The sequence below is a fragment of the Porites lutea genome, chromosome 5, assembly GCF_958299795.1.
Source record: "Porites lutea chromosome 5, jaPorLute2.1, whole genome shotgun sequence".
NCBI classification, from domain to species: Eukaryota; Metazoa; Cnidaria; class Anthozoa; order Scleractinia; family Poritidae; genus Porites; species Porites lutea.
In genome coordinates this window covers 17,040,507-17,065,437 of record NC_133205.1, presented here as the reverse complement: position 1 = coordinate 17,065,437, position 24,931 = coordinate 17,040,507, and the positions used below count along the sequence as shown (strand labels likewise).

The following is a 24,931-nucleotide window of genomic DNA, read 5'->3' as shown; positions in this document are numbered from 1 at the left end:
ACAGCCACAGCTAATTTGGACCTGTAACCTTAATTCCAGCAGATCTGTTATATAATGTCTTTTATAATTTTTGTAGGATCTCTATTGATATCTTTTAGACCAGTAGAAGCCGTTATTTAAGTTTTCACTGCTCTTTGCTAACTTGCGTCATTTCCGTGGAAAACTGCGCCAACGCATTCAAAAACGAAAGTGGGGCCGGCGGGGGAGGATTACTATATAATTGATGTACGTAGGGTTAAAGAGATAATCTTTCGTTAATTCTGATATTTTTTCATAACGTTATTAACATTCCCTTTATTTCTAACATATCGTAAAAAGAAGACGAAGAAGAAGAACGTTTTGCTGATTATATGTATTTCGTACTGTAAGGTTCCACTCCAACGATCCTGGCGTTGTTATAATTCCGATGATTTAAAATTTTTCTTTCGGATATGTAAGTTTAGTTACAATAGAACAATTATTCGCCTCCCATATCATGATTCAGTGAATATTGGCAGGAAACATACCATATTTACTTCAAGATGACTTCTGACTTTGTGCTCGGAAGGGAATTAGAATCGGAATCTGATTCCAGGTGCATTTTATTTTAAAAGAAAATAAGGACAAATCACTGCGAAATCAAACATAAAAATTGATGTTTCGTTTCTCGAGTAGATCAAGAACCGATCACTTCAAGGCCTGTTTCATAGTAAATTCACTGCAACACAAATGCTTTATGATATTTTAGTTTGCTATGACCCTTCGTTTATGAAAATTAAGTATTTTGTACAACTGAGTGACATTTTTGCTCGGAAATCAACTGACATTTAGACCTGAAAAGCAATAATAAAATCATGCTGGTCACAAAAATGAAAATGTAAAAAAAGGATGGCATGTGGAAGTTTCCTGTTGTCAGTAGTATTATCAATACTAAATATGATGGTTTTCAACAGGTCAGTAAAGAAAAAAATGTTAAGCTCGTCGATCCACCGTGAGATAAATAAACTTCGCTACAGCATCAGCTTCAGCTGTTGTAGAGCGAAGTTGTCGCTCTTTCATTTTATCAATTATTTTTCTTTCTGTAGCTAATTAACTTGAGTCAGTTGATATGGGGCTGAAACAATTGGTTAAAGAAGAAAAAGAACAATTTCATAGCAACGGACAAAACGCCACGAGCATCATTGCCTTTGTCAAAATCGGTTATGTTCTTACAACGTTTCACTTTAATACTTAAGAAGTAACTCCTTCGAAAAAATTCTTTGGCCACCTACCTTCTCAATTCCACAAAGCTAAAGCCAATTGCAAGTATGCAAGGACGCGCTGAAAGACACCAAACGTATATATTTATTTCCAAAAATGCGCAAGCTCATTTGATTCAAGTCCATATATTTTCACAGTCGCGACGCGAAAGAAGCCTGTATTTACTCACTAGCCAGATGCCAGAAACCAAATACCTTGTGATTTGATACGAAGAATCTGTACTGTTGAGTCGTTTAAAGCCTTGCACAAAAGAGTGCGGAAAATAAAACAATAACAAAATTCATATTAATATTTCCTTTTTTTTCCTACCTGTTTAGTATTTATTTATCGAATGGTTTTCATGTGATTACGAAACTATACAAATTAGGTGATCAATTGAAAACAAACAAAAAGTAATCTATTTTTTGCCGGTAATGTTTTGTTTTCTGAACATAAATTTATAACCTACCTCGAATTAGGATAAACCCAAATCAATTTCGTTCAGACAATAAAACGTAGTACTTACGTCTTCTTGACAATTTCAACGCAATCAATAATTTCCATTCTGTCTGATCTCTTATTTGTTCTCAGCAACATATATGTCTTATCAGCAAGTTTAGTAATTTTATGCGCTAAAAAATAAGAGTGTACAATCGAATCCAAAGCGGCAGATCAGGTTAACTGCTAATGGTAGGCGTATAATTTTTCCTTTCTTCGTGTGAGGTATGCACTGGTTCACATAGAGTCATAAGCAATGAAAGATTATGAAAATGGGACATGATGACAAGATTTTAACAGATCGATTTTTTACATGTCAATCAATAAATATTAACTTGCCGGATTATGATTTCAGTTTTGTCTTATGACGCATTGCAGAAGATTTACAGGCTTAATATTAAATGGAATAAAAGTAATTCTTTTAGTTCAACTATTCTTGTAAAAGTTTCTTGATACTAATTAAAACAAAAAGAAAATGAAAAAGGAGCTACCAAGAAAGTGGTCAACAGTGTTTTAATAACAAGCGTCTAGTTAAGATGGAAGAGAAGGCTGCAATCAATGCAGCGCAAACAATAACACGGTATTACATAACGTCAATAAAAAAAAAACTGAATTTGAAATTGAACGTGAAATAGTCGTCCTGTAGGCCTACTCTGACGCAACTGTTTTAGCGGACACGCCTACGTGAAGGTGGTTTATTAATTGGGGGCTTAAGCAACAACTACGGCGACGGCTACGAACACGTCGCTCTAAAAGTGAAGTCGCGCTGCTTCAAACTTTATCGCGCTTAGCCCATCTCTTTCAGTTTGTCAAATGTTGGCAATTTTTTTCGGAGTTCTATTCTAAAAGACTGTATCAAAGTTCAGGAAAAGAAAGAGAAAGTCGTGGTTCTGCGTTCACGTCCTCCACGAAACGTGAATAGGCATTTTCACGTCGTGATAGTAGTGCAGAGACGGCAAAGAAATGTACAAAAAAGCGTGATACACGTGCAAAGTTGTTGTTTTGCTAATCTAAACCAATTGCTTTTTTGCCGTTCTTGTTGACGTCGCCGTCGTCGTTGCTTAAGGTCCCTATTAAAAAGCTAATCCTCACCCCCACCCCGTTTAGATACTATTTGTTACAACATTTGGGAAGGATATACAGTACTCGTTAAATTTCGTTGCAACTGCTGGGCTTTACTCTGACATTAACGATTTTTCACAGTGCCGGATCCAGACCTTGAGATAAGGAGGGGGCGGTCATCCAGACCCTTAGACAAGGGGGAGGGGGGGGGGGGGGCGGTCTCCAAACAAAAGTTTTTTCCGTCCTTTGGGCCTCAGTTTGCTCTAAAAATAAGGGGGGAGGGGCCAGGTTCCCCAACTTATCCAACAGTTCCTGTGAACCAGTGATTGGAACAGAGTCTCTTTTTTTCCCTTGACCTTTTTCCACTTATAACGTCAAGGAACCACGCGATTTAGCCTTGGTCAAAAGATGCATAGTCTCAGGATAGTCTTATCCACTGGATAAATAACTATCCAGTGGATATGACAATTGGTTTCCTTAAAAGTTGTCCACTGGCAGAAGCCCATTTGATGGACTCCTGCCACAGGGTAGTGATTAATTCGACGGATAGCGCTGTCAAACTGTTGAACAACTGGCGCTTGATTGAGTTTTGAACACTTCATGGAAAACGGAAGAGGACGCTGGACATACTGGCGTCTATATTCCATGCAGCTTCACTCAGTCTGGTTTATAAAAGCACCTTGACGGTACGTATAACTTTATATTCAAATTGTTCTTTCATATTTATTTCCTGGAGAGTTCTAATGCTTTCACTTATATCGTGCCTGATACACGGCTGTTTATTTGTTTGTTCTTGAAAGATTCTAATAATTCTATTTCTAGCAAGTAATAAAAAAAACCTAGAATTTAATGTTTTTAACAGTAAATAACCAAAACCGTTTTTCAGTGGTGCAATACTTGTCTACGAATTGACAATCATTGGCCAACTGCTCAACGGTGATCGATAAGGATATCCACCTAGCCCCAGTTGTTCAAACGTTGGATAGCGCTTTCCACCGGATAAATCACTATCCAGCGGATAAGTATCAGGGGCACCCAACGGCAATTTTCGGGAAAATATCTGTTCGGAAGACTATTTGAGATCTAGAATTTTCGGAGCATTTGTTGTGAAATTTCTTGCTTGCCTGCCTCTCCTAGGATTTTCGAACATCTACAAAATGGTATAATTACCCATTTTTAACGGATTTTGACCTAAAAAAGGCCACCTAGAATTTTGGGAGCCTTTTCCTGGCTGAAATTTTCGAGAAGGTAAGGTTTTATTCCTATAATTTTCGGATCACTAGACTTTCAGCTAGGAAATCCGAACAGATGAAAGGTTTTTAGGGAATAAAAATATGCCTATATCTACCGTTTGAATACTAAAATACGTTCAACAATGCTATGTTAAGTGGTTTTGAACTATATCCTCGTTGGGTGCCCCTGAAGTATTAGGGAAACCAATTATGCTATCCGCTGGATAGTGATTTATCCGGTGGATAGCGCTATCCAACGTTTGAACAACTGGGGCCTGCCCATTAACTCATTCGTCCCCGAACCGTCCGTAACCACCAGTGCGGATCCAGGTCCCTTTAACTGGACAAGACGATAATCAGGAGGCTTTTACACTCATAAATAATCGGGACTAGCTAGTTAGCGATTCCTTTGTAGTTGAGTACGAAACTGGCTTTATGAAAGTAGTTAAAGCAAAATATAATGTAACAGTTGGCATGGATCAGAGTTTTTAAAAACTCCTTTTACAACAATGTCTGGAATGAGATACCATCCCAGTCCCAGAGTTGACCAAGGAGTTGATACGTGTGCTTCATTGCTGATAATTAGTGTTGACCCCGACACCTACCATGCGGTAGGGTTGAAGTGGGGGGGGGGGGGGGGGGGGGAATCGAACGAAATAAAACGGTGGGCATCATCGTCTCTTTCACTCTACGGGTCTAGGCCGTTTTAGGCATTGGGTCTAAATATGGGTTTCAGTGGGGGTTGGGCAGGCTACTGGGTCATAAATGAAACGAAGAGTGAGTGAGATATATATAGACTGGAGAGGTGTTCAGAAATAAGTTTGTACTTGTGATGTCTGGTAAGTTGTTCGGAATTTAAGAAAGAGGGAGTGTCGATCGGGGATCCAGAATGTCAATCGACACTTCTTCTTTTCAGTCCTTTAGATCTTCAGAGCTCATTAACGATCTTTCTTTCGACCACAGCGATTGTGTTTCTAGTATACAAAACCCCGTTTAGATAATAGTGTGGTTCTCATTATTAGTCAATCGATAATCTCACACTTGCAACCATAAAGATCTTCACTCTCAACCACCGATCGAGAAATTCAATCATAGCGTTCATGATCTTGATCATCAATCGAGCATTAGGCGTACCACATGGCCTCAAGTATTATGGGCTTAGACGTTTTTCATTGCAGTGCAGCAGTTTTTTAAGGCCTCAGTGCCCCATTCAAAGTTCTCGAATCTTTCCCAATGGTAAAATCCTGCTTGGCCTAATTTCAGTCCAAGTCAGCCAAATCCAATTCCAAGGCAAAAAATCGGCAAATCACAGAAGGATAAAATTATATTACTACAACACTGAGCACAAAACAGACGGAAGCCTCGCGGGTGCTCGTAGAATAATTGTAATGCATAACAGTAATTACTCAGACTTCATCATTTTTCTTTAAAAAAAAAAACAAACAAACACTATCAAAACCAACTAAAAACGCTAATTTCTCTTCCGATTGAATTGGAGAAATAAAGTTGTGATCTCCTTAAAAAAATGGTTGTTAATTACACTCTGTCTACGGATAACTCTTAAGTTTCTTTCACCACAACAAGTAATTTTTCAGTCCTATTTCCTTGATGCTGTTATTTTCGAAACACAAAAACTTTTGGTCTGCATGAAAAGGGAATATGCTACTTACAAAAACAGCACTGTGTTCATCATGAGCGTTAAAACATTCAGAACATTCTCCTTTATCCACTCACTCAATGTTTGTCCAATCGGCCTCTGAATTACAAATAATTACCCGCTCTTTTTCACCCAATTTTGTCCTTAAGCGATGGAAGTGCAAACGAACGCTGCTCTCAAGTGATAGACTGAGTGTCACTCGTAGTTATTACAAAAGGAATATCCCTGGTTACAACGATCTCTGGTTGATTTTCCGGTGGCTGTAACAGATTTGAACAGCTGCAACAAAGGCTGTTATTGCCGCTATTCTTTGAGCTCTGAAGCCTTGCAAGTAAATTTTCCCGTGAAGGACACGCTGAAAAGTCCACTGATTTCCCCATTCTGCTCAACCGTTGAGAAGCCACTGATTCCATAACTTGTCGCATCTCTGGATATTCGTCTACGACTTCCCTAAAATCCTCGGCGTGTAAAATGTAGATGTCACAAACACTTTTTGCTTCGATTGTTGCCGTGCGTCTTGCATTAGTCAAAAGACAAATTTCTAAGGCAAAAGAGGGAGGAAAAAAAACAGCAAAACTAAAACAACAATAACCTAGCTGTTAAAAATAAGATAAACTCAAAAAATAAATCTAAAATAATCTAAAATAAGATGCTGATATTAACTCGTGATGAGACAAACATCATATTACAACACGATATAGGTCGAGCATTACCAAAATGCTACGTTCTATAAGCTTTAATTGGGCAATAATTGTCAGAATGTTATTGTTTTTTAATTTGGCAGTAAAGCACATTTTATTATAAAAGTGATATATAAGATTTGAAATATGTTTTGCCGCAAACCTGTGCAAATAGTGATTTCTTTGATTATCCAAAATAAATTAAATACAAATTAATTTGTACGTCAAATAATGCCAATGGGGCGTTTGGAATATATCTGCAGAAGGAAAATTATGTACATTTTCGGAAAAGAAAATTATTGTTTTCAGATCTATTATGATGGTCGATAAACAAACCGTACTTTTGTAGAAAAAAAAATGTAACTTATTCAATTTGAGTTAAAATGCTGTTTCTTTCTGTGTTCCTGTCTATCAGTGTGTCTGTCTGTCTGTCTTTTTTTCCATACAGTGATCTTTTTCTGAGACAGAGACAGAGGTGTCCGTTAAAAGTGAAATGTATATATCCTACTGGTAAGCCTATCGAAAACTCACCTCCGAAATATGAGCCATCAATCAAGTCGTCAGTGGTTTGTCCGTCACAGCTCACGCTTACCACACCCGATTTCAAGAAATACATCTCCGTACCCAGCTCCCCTTCGCGAATGATGACGTCACCTTCCAAATAGACTTCAAACTCGAGCTTGGTTATTATAGCGGTCACAAAGTCCGGGTCTGCGTCGAAGAAAAACGGTACGGCGCGCACGAGGTCTCGGCAATTGTAATTGACAATTGACTGCCAAAAGAGAAAAGCGTAAAAAGTCTAGGTAAACACGATGATGTTAAACGTACTTGTAAAAAAAATTGTAAAAAGCACTACAACGAATCGATCAAATCGACCACAGTGATATTTTCCAGGCCGTATGATCGTAACTTCTACTGTACTAGTGGTTACAAATTGTAAGTATAAAACTGCGAGCAGATGCTGGACAATAAAACATCAACTGAGAAAAGATAAACTGGCATTAACATGGCTTATTATAGAACCTTTATCAAGTTAATTAATAGATGTGGGAAACAGGGTTCTCACACTCATTAATAATTCATTAAGAAAATACAAAGGAAATTAATGTTTAATGAGTGTTTGGAAATCGGATGAAACACTGCTTAGTATTTGCATCCCTAATTTCTCCTTCAAAAATGATTTTGTTTGAGAAGAAATATAAAACATTCGACACAGTGTTTCATCACCAGATGAAACACCTCGAAGTTCGTCAAAAATACTCCGCTGCGCGTCGTATTTTCAACTCTCTTCTCGGTGTTTCATCTGGTGATGAAACACTGCATCTCATGTTTGATATATTACTTACAAGAGAGAGTCCTAAAATCATGAGGTCTTTGACAGGACACCCAAGGAACCAGAGAAGACCCAAAGACAGGAGCCCCTACAAAAGATTAGTTTGCTGCTTTGCTGCTCTCCCGCCGGGGGCTCGCAGCAATTAGGCATCTCGCGCGAAGACTGGAGTTACAATCATGTTCAAAGTTATTATTAGTCTCAAAACTACCGCTGGGGTTTTGAAAACCTTTTGGGTTGACGGACAAGCTTTGACAGGTGTGCCCTTAAGGTTGGTCCTTTAGCTGACCGTCTTAAACTGACAGGAGACCTGTTCAAAAAAACAAGCCTTGGACGGAATATCATCATACATCATACGCTTACAATAAAATCAAAACGGTGGTTATTTCCAAGCACCTGTCCATGATATTTTGCAAAAAAGGCGGGAACTAGAATCTATTTAACATATATTATTACCGACAAAAGTGAACATGTCGTGAATTATTTATTAGCTAATCGCGTTATTGCAATGCGGAAAATGTCTTGTTTTAAATTTTATTGTTTTGTTTTTATTCTTTTTTGTATATATACTGCACATATATACCCTAGTCTTAGCCTTTTTACAATATTTTTAAAATTCTCTTAATTTTACGTGGTTATAAATAATTTCAGTGGCGGATCCAGGGGAGGGACCCGTGGGGGGGGGGGGGGGGGGGGTCGTCTCCCTATTATTAGAACAAACTGAGGCCCGAAGGGTCAACTAAAGTTTTGGGGAAGCCGCCCCCGCCTTTTCTCAGGATCTGAATGACTGCCCCCCCCCCCCCCCCCCCCCCCCCAACCCTTCTCTGAAAGTCTGGATCCGCCACTGAATTTTGTAAATAGTTTTTATCATTGGAGATATCCTGAAGTGATATAATAAAGTTATCTTATTTTATCTTAACTTACCAAAGCATCCTTTTTATACTCCCCAAGTACAGCAATTCCAATGAATTAGCGTTCACCGCAGTGTTTATCTCCAAGTCCCCTCCCCTTCCCCGCCCTCTTCCCCGTCCTTCCCCTGACCCTGCTTAACTATCACCCCAAGTCTCAACACGCCCAATAGCGACACTGGTAGATTTTGGAGTGGCAATTCTCTAGCTTTCATGATTATGCTTACTTTTCGCAATGGTCGAGACACTTCTGCGAGTATTCTCTCCTCATCAAATAGTTTTCCTTGAAAGCGGTGCTCGTAGTACTTCGTAATTTTATCTCGGAGGGATACGGGCAGCCGTCTATGAGACATGTATTCTTCAATTTGTTTGAGCTGGTGGCCAAGTGATAGATAGATTCTTGTAAGTAACACATGTATATTTCAAAAAGGGATATCAGGAACAAGTGAGCAGGTGGGCTTGTTTGTCGCGGTAAACGATTCATGGATTGGATAAAAACAAAATCAGTTTTACTTGAAAAGTATCAGACTGTATACATGGTTTGCATTGCAAGTTTAGTTGAAAAATAGCACATAAAACAGTTAATACCACAATAACGTGAAACCTCGATATAACGAACCTCTATATAACGAAGTTCTCATTATAACGAACGATTTTCTTTACCCGACTAATAGTCTGAAAAATATTCTGAAAAATAAAATGATCTGAAAAATATTCTCGTTATAGCGAACAAATGTTGCCAGTCCCTTGACCTTTCGTTATATCGAGGTTCCATAGTAATTTTTTGATCGCCGGTAATTAATTAAAATAGAGATAGTCTCTGAGCATGTGCGAGCTTAACGTGAAAAATGCAGTTACAAAACATACAAACAAAACAACAACAACAAAAAAAAAACGAGCGAGGCTGTGTCGTCAGTGCGATGGAAAACTAACCAAGTGATATTTTATAAAAGGAATCCAAAGAGCCGTGGTGGACCTACTATGGCAAGTAAAACAATGACGATAACGATGACATTGAGAATGATGGTGATGCAACCTCGTTCCCAGGGCTCTTTCCTACCCGCCTTACGGAGCGAGAGAGAGAGAGACCCTGGAAAACGCTGGTCACGTGGCTCTAGAACAAAATTAATTCTGAGGGAGGAGTCCTTTGTCTCACATTGTTTTTGTCTGGTTTATTCGCAACGTTCACGTCACGCAGTGATCGCAACAGCAAGATAGATTTGCTAACCCTACTACAACTACAACTGAAACTAAGGGAAATTTCTGCCTAAACAGAACTATCAGATAAACAAGTGAATTACCAGAGAAGGAATCAAAAACTAGCGTTGCCTCCGGTTTAACCGATGACACCAATCGTTAAAAATCTACGATCTTGAGTTACACACAAGCGAGTTAATTTTTTGAAGGTAAAACCCCTGTATGATGAACTTCTATATTAATATTTTCAATGTTTGTCTGACAGCGGCTGGTTATCGGGCAAATACACCTACACCATTTGCGATCTTAGCGGTTCGGCGTGACAAACCCCCGGGAAAAAACATGGCAGTGTACATTGAGAGCAAGGAATTCAGTTAATACATTTACGATCAAAGTAATATTTTATATCTAGTGATTTCACGGAAAGCTATAGCCTAAAATATCAGCTTTTTCCTCCCCCTAACCTTTGTTATGATGTGGCAATAGAAAAGTGGTAAATAGATCAAAGATAAAATAATTATATACGAACGGGACGTGGAAGACAACAGGAAATAGTATAAACAGAGACAAAACAGACAACATAAGTCATAACCTGCGTGTAATAGTAATCTTGAAAACACATTCAGATACTGTACATTTGTTTTCTAATGAGTCCTCCACAACATAGATACGGCAATTCAAATTTAGTGCGTTTCAGTATGAATACTACTAACAGGCAGACCAGGATACCTAACTTATTTTTGACTCCAAAAACGCTGAAAGACGGTGAATCCTCCGCCATTTCCGTTGCATGTGCCAAATGAAAGCATCGCTGATAAACATGCGACTAACATCCAGATATTCTGCAGAAAGTTACGCTTTCGCTGTCAAAGGATTTTGTGCATTATTTTCGGCGTTCAAGATCGGATCAGGTACACAGTTTCATGGCTGCACTGACCCGTCTACGCTCTGTAGAGACAAATCTCAAACTTACCTGCCCCTCCCCCAAATCGTTTGTTTGTAATCTCCAAGATTCTGGGAGACACGTGACCAGCGTTTTCCAGGGTCTCTCTCTCGCTCCGTAGGGCGGGTAGGAGAGAACCCTGGGAATGAGGTTGGATGGTGATGATCGTGGTAGTACAGGTGGTGGTGATAGTGATCATGATAATGATGATGATGATGATGATGATGATGATGATGATGATGATGATGACGAGCAGGGAATACGTCCCTTACCTTCTCCTTGTAGTTCCGGCTAGGCGAATCCATCGTCTGTATAACGTTGATGGAGTAGGCGATGAACAGAGCATAAAATGTAGCACCTGTCATCATGCTTGATATCGTAATGCAGGTCTCTGGGATATTTTGAGGCGGATACCTTCCATAACCAATACATAGCATGTGAGACAATGCCTTGAAGAGCGCCCATAAGTACTTCTCCGTCCACGACTTGTCCTGAAAATAGACAACAGCAACACAATTGTACGCGCTAAATGACTTCGCTCTTGCAGACAAATAAACTAAAACCATTAAATAACTAATCAGAGCTACACAACCGTTCTAATTCTGTTGTTTTTATTTATCTTGTGTTATTTTTGAAACATTGATGGATCATAAATTTTAATTAATAGTTTGTCAGCTTTGTAAGTTTGCACCGTAACTGCAGAACCTTTTCAGAAGGAGCCACCCAGCTCGATTTGCTTTTACGCAACGCAATTGCAGTACATTTTAGGAGAAGCCACCACAGGGTACATTGGTCAGGAAGACAAGAAACGCAGAAAATGTGAATCCTTTGCGGCATTAAGTCAGCGTAACGCAAAGATTTTAAAACACATACCATCACAAACTGGAGCAACGAAGCTCTTACAAAAATCTATAATTTTTAACGGCCTTTAAAATCGCACCTGCTGTGAAACTTATATCCTGTGGGGTTCCCAGGGTCCTACATTAGGTCCTCTGTTATTTCTTATTTACATTAGTGATTTGCCTTGTTCTCCTAACCACTAAAAGTCTGTCTGCTTTTGTTTGTAGGGCTAGGAAAATTGTTTGGGTGGTTTATCTATTGTTTTCGGTACCCAATAGAACAACTCTTTCCAATAGCTTCGTGGCGAACCATTAAAAACAACAACAACTCAGCCGTGCGCGGCACTGCAACTATATACAGTTGAAAGGGAGCCAGAAATAGATTACATGGTTCGAAATGGGCCATTCCCGAGTTCCAAAAACTCTCACTCTCAAAACGAGACTAAGTGCAAACCTTTGTTGTGAAAATAAGTTTTAATTGAATAAGCATAAAAAATCATTTTCAGATCAATAGCTTTGCACTGAGCCTCGCTTTGAAACAGAGGCTTAAGGCAACTCGGAAAAGGCCTATTATACGTACGACAGCAGGCACTAAACTTACCCGTAATCCGTGAATTGTTACCCAAGAGTCATCTGGAAAGTCGTTGAGAACTGGCACGAGATATTGCATACAGCCATTCCAGTGCGCTACCAACAACATCAAGCTAATCAGGTTTATAAACCGTATGACAGAGCGCGTTACATTCAGAACCTGTGAACATGTAAAAATAATCCGCAAAACTAATCAATGCCAAAACGGGTCTGCTTGATCATGACCCAAACTGATATGCAAGTGTACATGGAAACGCAAAACAGTCTAAGCAGCACTTTTAGTGGCGCCTTCTTCTATGGCCGCCACAAAAACCTAAGCTTGTTTATTTGTTTGTTTCCATTGTTTTTATGTTCCATCATATTCAAGACTCTCTTGTTACGCAATGGCAACCCACAACACTCTTTTGCCAGTGTACAATACAACCGGTAGTATACACGGGTCACCATGCAACGACATTGCAGAAAACATGATTGACGCTAGGTTTGACTTGCGGGTGTCGCTGCGGGTGCGACTAAAGGCGTTATAGTAGAGGTTCAAGTTAATAAGCTAAAAGGCCCTACGAGCGCTTTATACTGACATCACAAAAGGGTTACCAACTGATCTTTATTAACCTTACATTCCTCGACCCTTTTATAAGATGCTAAATTGAGGAGGTGGGGGAGGGTGCTCTTGGGCCAATATAGGACAGCTGTTTAAGGTATGGGTCTCATGTCTTTTGCAGACATTTTAAGGTAACTGTGTCTTGCAAAGGCTTCATTAACCTCCTTACCTTGTGTTTCCGTTTTTGGTTTGCTTGCGTTTAAAGGTAAAGGTAAAGGTAGAGCAACTACATTTTAGGTCGATAACTCGGGATAATAATTAAACCAATAAACTTGAGGTCGACGGTGCGCTCATTTTACCCCCCTCTCTGAAGGGCGGATTCAGGGGTGGGCCCTGGGGGTCCCGGACCCCCCCCCCCGCTTTTGTCCTAGAAATTTTTTTCTTTTGTAAACGTGTTTGGGATGGTACTTCGAGCTTTGATACCACGATATATTTTCTTTAATAAACATTTTTAATAAGAAAAGAATTGTGTTCGAAACCTGCATTCTTAGTCGCAAATGACCAAAGCTCCTAAATGCATACAGTAAATATCCGTCTCAAACAAACTGGATTTGACAATTTGTCACGGAGGCAATGTTGTCACCTTTGCCGGGAGGTTGTGCTCTCGCCGCAATCGCTTTGGCCCCTGCTAGCATCATAAAGTGTTAATTACTTCTTTGACCACAACCACACCTGTGGATTTCAGCATTACATGTTCAATATGGAATCCAGGAATTTGCTAAATTTAAGCATCCAGAATGCAGCACTAAATTGCATCTCAGAGAACTTCAATCTCAAAACTTTTTCCTGGAGGAGCATGCGCCCGAAACTCCCTAGTAAAATGCGCCGTTCGCAGTCCTTACGGTCGCTATCACGCCCATATTGCCACTGTATACTATATACTATGTCCCTAGGCTCCCTCCATCAGAGAATCCTCCGTCCGCCCCTGCCTCTCTACATCAATGCTCTCTTTTAAGGGTATTTAAAGCTTTTCAAAGTTACACAGAAAGGAGAGAAGTTAGAACAAGGAAGTGATGTCGCCGGGGATTGAACTCAGGACCTCGCGCATGCACCGAAAGGCCGCGCACTAATTAGCCTCCCACACAGGCGTTTTTAGAGGAGCTCGTATTTCTTCCCTCCCCACAAACGCCTGCTCAACCGAGAACAACATTCCTTTCCCATTGTTATACTCGCGTGGTAAGTGACCAATCAACAGTTTTGAAATAAAGTGTTGACAGGCTAAACACGACTCATAAGCTCGTGGTAGTGTAAAAACGTGACCCAGAAAGTGACCCTAGAGTTACCTTTATCCTTCTTTTCTTTCCTTCGCCAAGGTTATGCAGTGCACGGAGAATTCTAAAATCTGACTGAGTAAATCTCACTTTTGCGGCTCTGAGTCTAACATTTATTAGAGATCATGAAGGTTTCTCAAAGTCCCGCAGATCGCGTAATTATCGGGTTACCCTGCGGTCAAGGTCAACTTTCCAGAATTTGGAAAGTACAACGTGATTGGCGAAGCGTGGGAAAGGAATGTTGTCCTCGGTTGAGCAGACGTTTGTGGGGAGGGACGAAATACGAGCTTCCCTGAAAACCCTTGCGTGGGAGGCTACGCACTAACCAACTGTTCCACCCTTAAGGGCAATCAGTCTATTTATTAAGTAGATTCGATTTGATGTAACACTAGCGTTCAATAGAGCTTACACAAACCTCTTCATACTGATGAACATAGCGCACCAGACGCGAAATTCGTAACAAGCGAAGTAGACTTAGTAGCTTAGCCATGCGCAGTATACGTAGAGCTCTTGAAGCGCCAAATAATCTTCCGGAACCCGAACTTGTGGCCGACGACACGACGTAATCAAACGGGAAGGAAGATATGAGATCAACTAAAAACCAGGTCTTTGCATATCTGAAAAAAAACGAATATGAATTACTGGGCTAAAAGCGATTGTACAAATTATTCATTTATCAACGACATTGTCAAATGATAAATTTCATTATTTTTCTTGGGAAGCGTTCACACGGCACCTGACTAATTTTCGACCAGTTAAAAGTTCGTGCTCGTTTAGGTGTTAGTGAGAGCGATTTCCGTCGTATGACCTTGAAAAATCCGTTTCGGTAAGTGTTCGTTATTTGTTTTATCACCCAATGGATGAAAAGATCAAAACATGGCCTCTTCGTTTTCCGGCCAAAGAAAACCCTAATATGGAGAAGGCATTGTTCAATTGGCCAATCGTATTGCGGTATGACGTCAAAGCCAAGAATCGGTTGATTTCTAGAAAGTTCTCGAGCATGAGGTTTTTTTGACCTGAGCGTTCGCTTAACCAACCAAACCCCACGCGCGTACCTGTTCGACAAACCAATCAAATCGATCTATTACCTTTTGTTTGTTGTTCTGTTTTGTTCGCGCGTTTTCATTTCAAGGTCATACGAGAATCGTCCTAACAACCTTAACCCCTGCTCCGCCGTCTCTGACAGAGGAATCGCCGGTTAACATTACGGCACTGAGCCATTTTCCCGTTTTTGGCCTTAAAAAAGCGTTTTCGAATTGTCTAAGTGGGGCCTATATCTAAGAAGGCCAAAAGGTAAATCGCCTTGACAGCTTGTGACATATTTTACATAATGGCAGTTTTTCATGCAACATTTGTGGCAATCTATACCCGGACATTCAGCAAAAACAACATCCGGGACATTTTTTTCAAGAAAAAAAATAAACTGATGAATATTATGCCAAGTAATGCAAGAGGTGCATCTTTCCAATATTAAATGGAAAGCATGGTACCATAACTGTACAATATCACTAAAGATGAGTAATTTTCTAACGATTCTCGCTCAATTCATGCCAGACTCTTTCTCGAACACTGCAAAATTGAGCAAGCGAAAGAGACGCTCTGTTAGTTAAGGAAAATGGTGTTAAAAAATATCTCAACTCTACTTATAATCGAAACAGCGCATAGCGGGGTGGGAAGTGAAATTTCACGATATTATCATGTTATGATAATAAAAGGTGATGTTACACGAGACGATTTCCAACGACGATTTTTAACGCAACACAGCGTTGCAACATTGTTACGACATTGTTTCGAATGATTACAACGTTGTTCCAACATTGCAGGGCTGTGTTGTGCTAAAAATCGTAGTTGCAAATCGTCCCCTGTAACATCACCTTAACAGTGCATGGCAGCAAGTTTAAAAGGCTTGAGGTTTGTCATCTGAAATGAATACTTACTCCTTAATTTAATATGCTGGATTTCATCCTCAGCTAGATGTGTCCATTCATCACATTAGTCGATAAATATTTGATATCTGATAGCCATCAGTACCCAGGCCATTTGTAATTTCAGAGTCATTTCACCCTCTGAGCGTCACGTTTTGCGGTATAGTGTCAAGTGACTTTCAATGTAAACGAACCCCGAAAAATTGGATATCCGTAAACATAGCATTTTTCCCATGACAAATACACTGCTAATAGTCTTTGAACTTCGAATATCGAATAGAAAGTTCTTACCCACGTACTGTACGTACTCGAACCACGAGTCGCTTTTAAGTCTTTGAAAATCGAATAGAACATCCCTTTTTTATTCACCTAGTCACGAGCTTCCTCTCCCAGATACATTTTCCATCAGTTTAAGTCCTCCAAACTAACCTTTTTAAGGCTAATAATATACATGAAAAAATTTCTCGATTGTGATTGGCTAAGAGAAATGCAGTTTTTTGGTAACACAGTGCAGAAAAAAGGTAATTGAGTGCAGAAAAGAGGTAACAAACGAGGCATTCTGATTGGTTAATAAACAAAGGAACTCAGCTGAGAGCCAATCAAGTGCGCCATCTGACGCCATCTGAATGGCGCAAAATTTGGATCCGATCTTGACCAGTTTCGAGCAAAAACCGCAATGGCTGGCGTTTGTAGCAGATTTGCTTTTGCGACCGCAACAACTATAGAGGACATGAAAAACTGCTCCAAAAACGAAAACACTGCAAAAAGCACCGATTTTTGGCTCTCTGTTTGGAAGAAGTGGTGCTTAGAGAAGAAAATTACAGATAAAATAGAAAATTATGAGCCGGCTGAGCTTAACACTTTGCTCGAGCATTTCTACGCCGAAGTAAAAAATAGACAAGGTGAAGATTATGAACCAGAAAGCCTCAAAGTAATGATGGCATCGCTTGACAGACACTTAAAGAACAAAGGCTACACCTTGTCCATTGTACGTGACCGAGAATTTAGTTCGTCCAAACAGGTGTTGGAAGGCAAAGCGAAACAGCTTCGCTTGGCTGGCCGTGGTAAGCGCCCAAACAAAGCTCGACAAGTATCAGAGGAGGAAGAAGAAATTCTCTGGAAGAGCGGAAAACTCGGAGGTAATAACCCAGAATCTTTAATTCAAACAATGTGGTGGCTCCTTACCCAACACTTTGGTCTTCGAGGAAGGCAAGAACACCACGGAATGAGACTGGAGGATTTCAGAATCATGAACGGTGACGACGGCATCGAATTTGTTGAGTTTGCAGAGGGGCCTACGAAAACAAGACCTGGAGGTTTGGAGTGCAAAGCCAAGACAGTTCCAGCCCAAAATGTTTCAGACCGGGGAAGGAAAATGTTCAGTTGCTTTATTTCGTCAGTACATTAGCCGTAGACCTCCCAATCTGAGGACGAGTGGTCCATTTTATCTCTCGATAAAGTACAACAGACGAGCCGACGACGAAATTTGGTACAAGGTACAGCCCATGGGAGAAAATAAAATCAACTCCATGATGAAGAGCATCATCTCCGGAACCAGCCTTGAGACATCTGAGAAGCGGTTTTCCAATCACAGTGCCCGTAAAACAGTAGTCAGCAAAATGAAAAAGGCGAATCTCGAAAGGTCGGCAATTGCAAAAGTCACTGGTCAGAGAAATATCCAATCTTTAGATGATGAAGCAGACGAAGACGAACAGCGACAGCTTTCGTGGGCCATCTCACGAAAGAACAGTACACCGAAGCCAGCGGATAATACACCTGGTCCTTGTACTTCAAGTGCAGTAATTCCTCATAAGATGAGTTCACAAGCGCAGAATGTAATGAATTCCTTCACCAACTGCAATGTAACATTCAACCTCAACAACAAGACTTCGCCTACCATTCGCCCTTACAAACGGCGATTGCGTTTCATCGAAAGTGACTCCGATACAGATTGAACGATTCCATGAACTGTTTAGTCCGTTTCTGCGGCTTGTAAACTTTAAAAACGTCGAGAAAAATGTTGTTTTGACTGCACGTGTGATGATATTTGCAGCACTTGAATAAATTATTTTTGCACGTGGTTTACGTGATTTTAAAGCTATCTCGCATTTTTTTTCATGAATATTATTAATAAGTAATCACATGATTTCGAGTGCAATTTGGAATAAATAAGCACAAGTAAATTTTTTCAAAGGCCACAAATTGCACTCGCCCTACGGGCTCGTGCAATTTTGTTAGCCTTTGAAAAAATTTACTTGTGCTTATTTATTCCAAATTGCACTCGAAATCATGTGATTACCTGTACTAACTAACCTTTAAGAATGTGTGAATGAATTCTTTTGGTTTGACCATTTAATCAAGTCTCTTTAGAGATATGATAATATTGGTTTTCCCTGTATTTTACCCAATGGAATATAGGATTTTTATCAGTTTTCATCGTTGTCTTCTGTTTGAATAAATTTTCATTGTCGGGCTCATTGCATATTCTCTTTTTAATTCGACGATATATAAGAAAAGGCAAAATGGTAACCCGCAAAACTTGAGTTAAAACAAACATGATAAGGAAACTAAAGAGGGACCTAGTGGATATTGACAGACAGTGAAGAGCTGCTAGTAGTTAGTAATCTCTTTCTTTTTAGTATAACCGTCGATTTAATGTTCATTTTTTTTCTTTTTTAATTTTTAATTTTGATTTCATCGAGTTACTGTTTTTCAATTTTACGGCGTCTTCCCAACAGAAGACCATAAGCCAAAGCTAGCAGCAACTTTCATGTACTCGTTTCACAGCGTTTTCATTGACCAGTTCAAGTTAGAATACATTCCAAGTCTCACAAACCAATCAGTAAAATCTACAAACCTAAAAAAGGTATGTTGACCTTTTAATGGACCTTTTCTGTTTTTACATCTTACATTTGGAAGGCCGTAATAGACGGAGCAGAGCTTTCTTTCGCGCGGGAAGAAGTGCTGTAAAATATATCTAGCCTGAGTAACGAGCGTTTCCGTGTGTTTTCGGAGCAAAGAACAAGAATCGAGAGTCAAAGGCCGCACGAAAAATGGTAAGAGTAAAAGAGCAGGGAGGGGGTGGGGAAGAAAGGGAAGGAACAATTCTTGACCGGCCTAAACCGAAAATCCTGTTCCTGGGTCTTTCTTTGTTCCGAAACCAAACGGAAACGCTTGCTACGCAGGCTAAAATATATCTAAAAATAAACTGACCTGTGTAAATGCCGTGACATGGACCTAATGGGAGTTACGTATTCGGGCTTATGGGACCTCATTTTAAGATTTTAAATAGAGTTCGCGAATCCTGTCATCAGGAATATTTAAATTCGTAAGTGGCCAGCGAGAGGTGCTCAGTGTCTCGTAGTGCCGGCGTTGACAGGTGAGCACTGATTTTGTTGTGTTGGGTAGGTGCTTTCAACAGGGTGGAGCCCTATATGGGGGCTAGACAGTATTATAGATGTTAAATCCCGTACTAAAAATTAGATCTTTCGTCTAATCTACAGACCACACCGTGTATCTGCCCTTGCAGCGGTCTATGAAACTTTTGCAAGGACAATAACAGTCTTTTAAATTATTAAAATGATATTTTCACTCACCGTACGGCAATTTGCTTAGGATCCAGAATAAACTTGTTTGGTGTGCCGTGAACAATGACTCCTGTTTTAAAGTTCAGTAAAATATCCAGAAGGAACGCTCCATCAGACACGCCATTAAAGCCGATCCACGAAGGGCTCAGGTCGTCGTTAAAGAAGGCAATGGCTACTGGTAATACAAACATGTTCACGATCAACAAGGAGAGAATCATCAGATCCCAGTAGAGCCTACAATAAAAAAAAGTTCATGTGAAGTAAGTGATGGAATGTTTCTCTCGTGTTTTGCCGAGCTGACTAAGTCGTAGTTGGCTATAATGCCACAAAACACTGACAACATTGACCGTTCCAAACTGTCATAGGAGTCTGTTGTTGAAGAATGTATTTATTTATGAATTAACGGCCTTACTACCTATTCTATTTTAAGCTCAAATAGATTAAGACCCCTTTATCCTCCCTTACATACCAAGGCCGTAGCCAGTATGAGGCAAACTGAGGCACTTGCTTCCGTCATTTTTTTTTTCCGGGCAAGGAATATTTTTTTTGAAGGAGAAAGAAAGTAACTAGCAGCAAATAAATTAACAAACAGTTAAATAAATAAAAAAAATGTTAACGCAACTTTGTACTATGTTTAATGATAAAGCGAATCAGGCAAGCGGTGGCCTGAATTACAGATGAGAAAAATTAAGCAAAAATTCATGCTAACTAGGCAGCGGCTTTCCCCCAAAATTGCCTCGTTTTCATGTGTTTCGCCGCCATTTCTCGCGTCTTTGTTCTTCTCTAGCGTAAGTGAGAAAAATCTATCAAAATGCAGCGTTCTATCAACAGTCGGAAGCTGTTCGTGCAAGAGCAGCTTTAGCGCTCTCCGCAGGTTGAAGACCTGGTACCGTTGATCGATGGGCTCTAACAGGATCAGGGGCACCCCACGAGAATATAGTTCAAAACCTCTTAAACATAGCATTGTTAAACGTATTTTAGTGTTTTAAACGGTAGATATAGACATATTTTTATCCACTAAAAATTTTTTATCTGTTCGGATATCCCAGCTCAAAGTCTAGTGATCGAAAAATTATAGGGATCAAAACTTAGCTTTTCGAAAATTTCAGCCAGAAAAAAGGCTCCCGAAAATTCTAGGTGACCTTTTTAGGTAAAAATCCGTTAAAAGTGGACAATTACACCAATTTTTAGACGTTCGAAAATCATAGGAGAGGCAGGCAAGCAAGAAATTTTACAACAAATGTTCCGAAAATTCTAGATCTCAAATAGTCTTCCGAACAGATATTTTCCAAAAATTGACGTTGGGGGCCCTTGCAGGATGAATGGCCTTGAATTAGCCTACGTCTACAGCGAAATCCCGCACACACAGCAAACTTTTCTTTTCAAGAAACCGCTGTCAACCAAGCCTAGTTTAGGTCGTTGTTATCAAAGGCCTTCCTATAGAAACAAGCCGCCAACAAACACATTAAACAGCCGCAAGAATCCAAAGCCCCTAGAGTAGCATTTAAATACCCCCCCCCCCCCCCCCCCTCAACTCCCCCGCCCAAAAATCACCTAGATCTCAAGATCTAGATGGCTTTTAGGGCTCTTGGCGGAATTTTTGTTCAATAAGGTTTGATCCAAGTGTTTTGTTTAAACGTAGTCATCATAAAGACCCTAATTAGCTAGGCGGGGAATTCATGATCAACCACGGATATTACCTCAGTCCTTATTTTTTTCTGGCTAAGACCCTGCATACACTCACAAACTATAAACACTTTGTGATCCATTGTCCTCAAGAAACAGCAGTAAAGAGAGCCACAATGAAGCATATATTGTCATTTTTTTTTATGTTTTAAAGCCGTCGATGTACCACAAAAGACTTGCATGCAATGGAAAAGATGTTGTTACATACACAAAACAAAACTAAAAACAAGGAGCCTTTTTTCCGTAAAGTCCTGTTGATTCAAACACACAAAGGATTTTTTTCTGGAGAAACCCTCCTCATTATCGAGAAGCATATAGCTAAACCCGATTAGGAGAAAATTCATCCATTTATTTGAAAGCCCGTTGGTACAAGCAGTGTTGATCACTGTTAATTAGTTAAGTTTTTCTTTAAACATGTTAGCAAAAACGAATAAAATAAATAAATATAGATAAATAATAATAATAAATAAATAAATTACTAAATAAAATATAAAATGATTAAAAATATGACATTCGAACAATATTCTTTGAGAGATTTTCCTTAGCTAGTTATTGTCAGCCGGCTGTTATAGAGATTCTGACTCGTAGAATAACCGTCTATAAGACAAATCAGCTGAGCCGCATTTTTTCTTTCTCAATTTAGTTGGTTGAAAAGGATTATAATATGAGAAATATTTTGCTTTAGGTCAAAAATCACCAGCAATCATTTTAAAGCAGTCACCTTTTTCCGCACAACCTCATAAAAGGGCACCCCTTCTACCACTTCACACTTCCAAAGTCAAGAAAAGCGCGTTAAATTAATTATACGGATTGGGATAAAATAACCCGGGACGTACTTCAAGTTCGTAGTATAGTAATTGTTATCAATTTGCATAGTACGTTCAAACACTTATGAAGGACATAATCGAGAGCTATAGCGTTCAAGATTAAACAATTTTTTTTAATGTGCTGCTGTGAAATGAGATGAAAGAAGAACTTAGAAACTTAATCCCAGGGATTTCTTACCACCATCGGTTTTAAAGAAAAAAAAAATAAGTAAAAGCTAAAGCAACCCATCTGCAGATAAGTGACTTTGGTAAGCGTCAAAGCTAACAGATGCACGAAATTGTTTCCAAAGCATTTTCAGTGATAATTAAAAATTTGCATAACGCATAGTACAAAGCTGGGGGTCAAGAAATCGCTCATGGATTTAAAAACACTTTTCCTGGTCGGAAATTTAAAGTTTCTTTTCTGGAACTATTATTTTGTTTTGGTTCATTACCGTGTACTTGGTTATCCTTCCAAGAGTAAAACAAACATTTTTGGAAGTAATGTCAAAAATCTGCCGTCTAAATTTGGAGTCCAGGAATGAGTACAAATGGCGAAAATACGGTGATTTGTTGTCTCGTACGTTAATGATTAATGACAATTTTTTGGCAGCGGTGCAACTGCTTAATAGCGACTTTAGATTGTCCTCAAAGAGTTCATTAAAATTTAAGATTAAAATGCGGAAATCACCTAAATGAATAAACGAAAACCACGGCGAATCGATTGCAACTACATTTCACCGCCCGTAAAATTTAACTTGTCGTCTACTTATGAAATGGGGTTTGCGGTGATGCAACAAAAAAAAAATGCTCTGTCGTATTTTATATTTAAACATATCTAAAAACATTAACATGACGATTGATCGAGACTTCCTTGATTAATATTTAAAACAGATGATTTCCTTAGAAATAACTGCTATTTTCGTCTTGAAATAATGAAAAAATTAAATTCGGAATCAAAGCGAAGTAAAGGAAAGCGTTATGTCGAAAATAACAGCATTTTTTCTTATCTTTTTTGGAGCAGTAATAAAAAAATAATGTCAATTTCTAACCTGAAGGCACTTGTCGGGTGAATTATCCATCCTGCTTTTTTGTAACGTAAAAGTTCTTCGTCCATTGCTTTTCGACTTCCAAACACTTTTATATTTAATTTGTTGTCCATAGGCTGAAGCCATCCTCGCAATAGGGTATTTATACAAGGTTTCTGCCTGGATCGATGTCGGCCTGAACAGTTTTCTGGTGTTTCAATCTTAATGATAACGTCGCCGTTGGATGATGGGGTAAAATCTTCGGGCGATGTTTGGGCTCGAGGTTTCCTCTTAAGAAATGACAATAATCTCTTACGTTTATTCGAACAATTGTTTTTCCTTGCTGAATTAGTTTCCTGTGGTTTTTCTGTTTTGATATTTGCATCATTATCCACTATATGCCCATTTAAAAGCGGACTGCTGAAACTTGCATCATACTCGCGGAAAACAACGTCGCTTGTTCCAGCCGCATTTTCGTCTGACCGTCCGGTTTCGTAAAGCAGTATTTCTTCAGGATTGTGAATTCGATCTTCTTCTTGAGTCTTTCCATCGTTTAACGCGTTAAGTGCTTGCAGACTTAGGTGCGAGGACAAAATCGAATTTTCGGTGCCATAGGACCACTGACTGGCCCTTTTTCCTACTGAAGAAATGTCCTTAGTGCCATTTTCCGGTTCAGCATATTGTTCGTCCTCAACTGTCTTCTCAGTAATCGGCACTGTAATCTCGTCACAAGATTGATCAGGTTGAGATTTGCGATCGACAAACGTATCACAAGGTTCATTCTGCCCGTCAGTATCCGTTGGTATCCTGCGAGCATCACTCATTTCTTGAGATGAAGCGAAGATTTTAATTTCTCAGAGCTTTGGCCTTACTCAAACAAATCCTCATTTTTCGAGAAAGTTCAAAATATTCTTCTTTACCCTTAGCTTTTTATCAAACACATTTTACGCCTTTCTGGCACAATCCAAACACCTTTACCTTCGGACTTTAACATGACGTGCGAATGCTGATTGTGACATCACGGATTTGAGCGAATGCTGCGGCAGAATGGCGTTCCTAATAAGCAAATTTCATATCTCACGTTCGATCCGTCATAGCAATCGAAAAAATGTAAAAGTATCGACCGCACATTAAAAGAACGACGAATTCGTGCTATTATCAGCTTCCTTGCCGAGTATCTCGAAGTGATTTAACAACAAGAATAATTATGGCTACAAGAAACTGCCGATCTTTGCTGGCGTTCGAAAAAGCGTTGACTTGACCAAATGCGCGCGCTGCTGTAAAACAGCGAGGCCAGTAAATCTTGTTTATCCATTTATTCATTCACGTATTTATTTGATTATATTTCTTACATCCTTTTATCGAAATGTGGGATTTTTATGAAGTCCATAGTTCTATATTCTCCCTCAGTTTTACTTTCCTTTTCAAATGCGCGGAAGTAATATTTTGGCCAACGCATTGAAATTGCGCATTGTTTGTGATTTTAGCAAAGTCAATCAAAAGGATAAACTACCAATAAAATTCCTGATTCGAAATCCTTTGATCTTGAGCTCAATGTACTGCAAATTAAACTTCAACATTATTTACATTTCAATAGCCCGCGCCTTCTTCACTGTAGAATTTCAACTCGCAGCTTTTTGCGCGTTTGATCTCCCAAACTTTACTTTTCACGGACTTTGCTTTTAATTTGTTGTTGCTTTGTGCGATGATTGTTGACATTTTCTACCCAAGCGATGCACATAACAATATCTAAATACACAATACTAAATGACTCAAGGCGGATATTGTAATAAGTTATTTTCCCTTTAAAAAGAAGATAATTTTCCGAGACGACAAAGCACTGAATCCGTGGACTCGTCTGTTGATAGATAA

General features: G+C 39.4%; 1 protein-coding gene across 1 annotated transcript; it reads right to left on the bottom strand.

Moving 5' to 3' along the window:
* Positions 1 to 5,692: 5,692 nt before the first annotated feature.
* Positions 5,693 to 24,233, bottom strand: LOC140938615 (potassium/sodium hyperpolarization-activated cyclic nucleotide-gated channel 2-like). Its single transcript, XM_073388114.1, has 8 exons — positions 23,084 to 24,233; positions 19,549 to 19,773; positions 14,443 to 14,644; positions 12,166 to 12,315; positions 10,998 to 11,216; positions 8,813 to 8,959; positions 6,879 to 7,119; positions 5,693 to 6,208 (listed from the first exon to the last, which is right to left on the bottom strand). Exons 1-8 carry the CDS (start codon positions 23,881 to 23,883, stop codon positions 5,844 to 5,846), a joined length of 2,349 nt encoding a protein of 782 aa, XP_073244215.1. The 5' UTR covers positions 23,884 to 24,233; the 3' UTR covers positions 5,693 to 5,843.
* Between the last annotated feature and the right edge of the window lie 698 nt (positions 24,234 to 24,931).